This window comes from Tachyglossus aculeatus, chromosome 7 (assembly GCF_015852505.1).
Source record: "Tachyglossus aculeatus isolate mTacAcu1 chromosome 7, mTacAcu1.pri, whole genome shotgun sequence".
Taxonomy (NCBI): domain Eukaryota; kingdom Metazoa; phylum Chordata; class Mammalia; order Monotremata; family Tachyglossidae; genus Tachyglossus; species Tachyglossus aculeatus.
Genome location: NC_052072.1, coordinates 49,502,654 through 49,508,653, shown reverse-complemented (window position 1 = coordinate 49,508,653; position 6,000 = coordinate 49,502,654). Strand labels below are relative to the sequence as shown.

Sequence of the window (6,000 nt, the reverse complement as noted above, 5' to 3'; positions counted from 1 at the left end):
AAATGCCATAAATAATGGCGACTTACCTTCTAATATTAGCTACCTTTATGAGAATAGTGAAAGCCAGAAATTTTTATGAATGTTTGCCAAAATCATTCTCAGCAGGTGGTAACGTTCAGCCCCCTGTCCCATCTCCATGCTTCTTAGTCCAGACCCCCAGTCTTCATCAGGACCACACAGCCTCAGGCCCCTCCCTAAGGCTGAGTTCCAAAGTAGTGGGCTTCAGTGGGCTTGTATTATGATGCCACCTCACAGAAGTTGGCATCCTGTCTTCCTCCCACATTTATTTCTAACCTTTTTCCTTTCCCTTTCTCTTGGTTGGATGGGATGTCCAATTCCCTAGAGCTCATGCGTTCGGGCAGCTAACTGTGTTCTAGCCCAAACTGTCTCTTGTCCATTGTCGTAACTCTCTCTTTAGAAAAATGCCCTGCAAACCTGTACTTCCATTGCCCCTCTGCCCAGATTCAAACCCCAGTTCTCATCTGGTGGACATGGGTCAGGGGAAGCTCCTCAGGAACTATGACAGCAATCAAAATGAGGATTTGTGGAAAACAATTTATTGGAACAAATGGCTGAAATGGACACAATTCAGCAAAACACAAGAGTAAAAACTGAACTGCTAAAAAGGATCTTGGTTACAACGTAAAACAGACCATAGCATTTATTTTTAAACAGCTTTTCTGAGCAAGGACACTGTGGAAACAGTGAATGAATCTGTGTCCAATCCAATCCAAAGACCTTAAGCACATCTTTTGAAAAATCAATGTGTAAACACAAAAGGAAGAATAACTCCTGGGAGAGGAGGCTAGCACCTTTATTTTCACGTTTACAATAACACATAATTGTTTTACTCCGTTGTGGACCACGAGAGGGTTGGCAAGAAGCAGTTGAAAAACAAAATATTCCAAAGCATAATTTTGCAAGCTCTAACCCCACTTAGCCTAGTGATGTAAAATATTCCGCTTCATTATTCCCTATTGGCCTTTGACCAACTTTCATTTACCTCCATGGCATCGTCATTACCTTGGGCCACATGGATTTGAGTCTGTGAACTCTTAGGCACTGAAATTTGTTAGTGGCAAAAACCTTATGAGAATTAATGTTAATAGGTAATAATAGGCAAACCTCAAGCCTAGTCTGTGAAATGACAGACAGAAAACAAGAATCCTCTCACCCACCCACCTTATGGTCCTATTTAAAAAAAAAAAATCATTTTAAAAAGTAAGGAAGGTAAAAAATAAGGCTGCAAATAAACCTCCAAAAAAGGCAAAATGATACCCCAAATGTACTGCTTCTCCTTTACTTGTTGAGCATTACCATAAATAGGACACCTATTGAGATGTTAAAATGTCCCTGTCTGGACAGGCCTTTTAATTTTGGGTGGGGCTGGGAGAGAGGTGGGAGGAAATGAAGGCTAAAGGAATGGGTGCAAAGATACAGTTGGCAGCTGCAGAGTAGGGAGTGAAGTTCTGTGCATATAAAATGAACTATCATTCTGTGACGTCCCATTCTTTTCTCTTTCTTAAAGCAAGTTCATCAGGTGGCTCAAGAGTAACGTTAACCACATCTTATTTTTGATTTTTAAGGAGGGGAAGGAATAGGAAAATGGTGGGGGGGGGGAGGGAAGAATATACAACATGCCCTTGGAGCTGGCTATGCCCTCCTTTTCAGTCGATGGAGATCTTTCTGGAAACTGTTTGATAGAAAACCCCTTGGAGTAGGGCATGGTAGTCGGGCACCCGAAACAGATGGCGCTCTCCATAGCTGACGTCATATTCCGTGGTCTTGCCCGTGACCAGGACTCGGATGTTGGGTTCATTGGCGTGGCGGCCCACCACCAGTACATAGATCTCGATGCCGGCTCGCTGTGCTTCCTGGACTGCAGCTTCGATTGCCCGCCCAGTGATTCCCTGGGAATTACCGTCGGAGAAGAGCAGCAGCCTCTTCTTCACCCCACTCGGAGAGGATTTCTGGTAGAGGGTCGTCACGTACCGGATGGCAGCGTTGACGTCTGTGGCGTCATTGATGAATTCCATGTCATCGATGATGCTGGCGATCTCTGTGTAATTCTGTAGGAACTGGGCCTCTAGCTTCTGCTGGTTCTTGCCGCTGTATTGGACGACGGAGACGCGGACGTCGGCAGCGTCGGTCTTGTCGGCGGTGAGGAATCGCTCCGCCAGGCGCTTCACGAACTGTTTGCTGGTTTTAAAATTGTGGCTGCCCACGCTGGTAGAGCTGTCCATCAGAACAGTGATGTCTGACGAAGAGGTGAACTTGACTACGGAGGAGAAAGGTACAGGAGAAAGTTGTCTGTCATGCTAAGAGCAATTTGGGTGTCATAGCTCTACTCATCATCATCATCAATGGTATTTAAGTATTTACTCCATGCAGAATGCTGTCTTAAGCAATTGGGAGAGCACAGTTGGTACACATTGCCTGCACACTAGAATCTTACAGTCTTGAGGGACTCACCAAATCACTACTGATTCAATACCCAGTTAGAAGGCCTAAGTTGAAGGAGAACTGAGTGATAGCATGTTTATGGCACAGCAGCCTCCAAATCCACAACCCCTGAATTCTGTAGAAAGTTAGATTCTTACAGAAGCAGCCTAAGGCCTCTATTTTGTTTGGGGCATTGAGGTGCATAGAGAAGCAGCGTGGCTCAGTGCAAAGAGCGCGGGCTTGGGAGGCAGAGGTCATGGGTTCGAATCCCACCTCCCCCACATGTCTGCTGTGTGACCTTGGGCAAGTTACTTCACTTCTCTGTGCTTCAGTTCCCTCATCTGTAAAATGGGGATTAAGACTGTGGGCCCCACACGGGACAACCTCATCTCCTTGTGTTCCCCCCAGCGCTTAGAACAGTGCTTTGCACATAGTAAGCGCTTAACAAATACCAACATTATTATTATTATGGACAAAGCTAGCAATTGATTGATTGACTAGTGGCATGAAGTATGTTCCAAAATGGCTTTCTAGGTTTAAGGCTTCATATGTGTTAACATTTCCTCCTATCCACCCAAACTGCTACCTCGCTGATTTGAGCACTTACATCCTGCCCTGACCTAAGCCTCAACCTCCTTACTGACCTTCCTGCCTTTTGTCTCTCCTCTCTCTGCCTGGATCATTTTCCTACAAAAACGTTCAGTCCATGTCTCTCCACTCCTCAACCCCCCCAAGTAGTTGTCTATCCATCTCTGTATTAAATAACTCCTTACCATCAGCTTTAAAGCACTCAATCAGCTCATCCCCTCTTACCTTACCTCCCCCTGGCCTGGAATTTGCCCAACCTCATATCCAACAGACCACCACTCTCTCCACCTTCAATCCCTACTAAAATCATGCCTCCTCCAAGAAGCCTTCCCTGTATAAACCCTCCCTTCAGCACCACCTATGCACTTGGGATTATACTCCTTAATCAATCAATCAATCAATCGTATTTATTGAGCGCCTACTGTGTGCAGAGCACTGTACTAAGCGCTTGGGAAGTACAAGTTGGCAACATATAGAGACGGTCCCTACCCAACAGTGGGCTCACAGTCTAGAAGGGGGAGACAGAGAACAAAACCAAACATATTAACAAAATAAAATAAGTAGAAATGGAGAGAGAGAAACAGAGAGGGGGCAGAGAAACAGAGAGACAGAGAAAGAGAGGAAGAAATAGAGAAATGGAGAGAGAGAGAGAACGTTGAAAGTCCCCCCAACCCCCACCCTCTGACCCACAACATTTTCATACATATCCATCTGTATATTATTTAATTATATGTCTGCCCCTCTAGTCTGTATGCTCCTGTTGGGCAGGGATCATCTGTATTGTTTCCTAATCTCCCAAGCTCTTAGTACAGTGTTCTGCATTTGTTCAATCATATTTATTGAGCGCTTACTGTGTGCAAAGCACTGTACTAAGCACTTGGGGAGAGTACAGTATAACAATAAACAGACACATTCCTCCCCACAACAAGCTCACAATCTGCACAGGGTAAGTACTCAACAACTAATTGATTAAAGACCACCAGTAGGACTAGGCAAGGCAGCTGGCTTTGGGTCTCACCCACAAGTCTGGCATCCTTGTTAATAATAATAACAACAATGACATTAGTTTAAGTGCTCACTATGTGCTGAGCACTGTTCTAAGCGCTGGGGTAGAGACAAGGTAATCAGGTTGTCCCACGTGGGGCTCAGTCTTAATTCCCATTTTACAGATGAGGTAGCAGGCATAGAGAGGTCAAGGGACTTGCCCCAAGTCACACAGCTGATCAGTGGTAGAGCCGGGATTAGAACCCACAACTTCTGACTCCCAAGCCCCGGCACTTTCCACTGAGCCACGCTGCTTCTTGTTCAAGGGAAAGGATTACTCCTGCTCACAGCAGGCTAAGCTGCAGCCTGGAGGAGGACATGGGATGGGCTTTCCCTCAGCCTGGCTCAGTGGAAAGAGCACGGGATTGGGAGTCAGAGGTCATAGGTTCTGATCCTGGCTCTGCCGCTTGCCTGCTGTGTGACTTTGGGCAAGTCACTTAACTTCTCTGAGCCTCAGTTACCTCCTCTGTAAAATGGGAATTAAGACTGTGAGCCCCATGTGGGACAACCTGATTACCTTGTATCCCCCCCAGTGCTTAGAACAGTGCTTGGCACATAATAAGCGCTTAATAAAAGCCATCATAAAAAAGCCCAGGGTTGTCCCTGAAAGGGGTTTGGGGTTGGGGATTGCCTTAGTGAGAAATGACTGTCTTGAGGAGGATCCCAGTGAGGCTAAAAGCAGTAGTGATGTATTTCAACCCTGATCCTTCCTGGACTTTAAATTCAGGCGCTTTGGGAGTAGAGACCTACAAAAGTGTCAGATTAGTTCTCTGCCTTTTCTCTCCTTCATTCTCCCTTGAACTGAACTTACCTTCCTTTAACCACATTTTCAAAGGTGGTGTTTGTCCAAGGTGGATTACCCTTAAGACTGACCTCTTCAGACTGAGGATTTTGTTTTTTTTTTTGCTGTTTGCCTGATTTGCACTCCATCTAACCTGCCACATCTATGAAGGGCCACAGTCTATCAGAACTTTAATGTAATGATGCATACAAGATGGATTTTTAAAATCCAGATGGTAGAAGCATTGGCAGAATGATGATGTAACTGTATTTGTAAAACTCTGTGTGCCAAGCACTGCACCAAGTCCTGAGGTAGATAAAAGATAATCAGGTTGGACACAGTCTGTGTCCTACATGGGGCTAACAGTCTATGAGGGATGGAGAACAGGTAGTCCACTTCTATTTTACAGATGAGGGAGCTGAAGCACAGATAAGTTGATACTTGCCCAAGGTCACACAGCAGGTAAGTGATGGAGACAGGATTGGAACCCAGGTCCTCTGACCTCCAGGCCTGTGCTCTTTCAGTGGCCACTGATACTTTGGTCCTCTTGGGCCAGTAAAAAAGGATACCAGTGTCTGTCCATCACATTAAAAATATCAAGTCCACGAGGGAAGCTTTAAGCAGCAGATTTTTGAATGACTTTAAAGGACCATCATGGTTTTCCTCCTTCCAGTTATTTAACTAATAAGAAGTAATACTCACTTGGGCATGTGTAGTCGGGACATTTCTTCTCTGTAAAAAAAAAAAAAAACCACAGTAGTAACCTATTAGCAGATTCATTATTGTCTCTTTGGTCTTAACCACTGTTGGAGTGAATTGCATTGTATCTTTGCAGAGTGCTTTATGCCTTAAGAACCAGGAAGGTCCTTGGAATCCTATCAACTTCTGAAGATGAAGAAACTAAAGGCGCTAAATTCATCCAAAGTCAGTGACAGTTTAGGTAGAGTCTTTGACTCCGAGTTTCTTATGTTTTACTTAGCCACTGATGTACATTCAATCCTCAGCCAACCATCATGAGATTGACAACCTGAGATATTCCTCTTGGTTTAACCAGTTGTCATTAGGAACACTTGCATGTCCATTCCATGCACAGCATTGGACTAGACAATACAGTTTTACAGAGAACTGCATTTTTCTGTGAGGTC

At 44.8% G+C, this 6,000-nt stretch overlaps 1 protein-coding gene across 1 annotated transcript in view; it reads right to left on the bottom strand.

Moving 5' to 3' along the window:
* Positions 1 to 535: 535 nt before the first annotated feature.
* Positions 536 to 6,000, bottom strand: part of COL6A1 (collagen type VI alpha 1 chain) — a 72,802-nt gene continuing 67,337 nt past the window's right edge. The window contains exons 34-35 of the mRNA XM_038749244.1: positions 5,558 to 5,587; positions 536 to 2,278 (exon numbers count right to left, since the gene is read on the bottom strand). Of these exons, the coding sequence (XP_038605172.1) occupies positions 1,668 to 2,278; positions 5,558 to 5,587 (641 nt within the window). The 3' untranslated portion in view covers positions 536 to 1,667. The remainder of the gene's footprint in view (positions 2,279 to 5,557; positions 5,588 to 6,000) is intronic.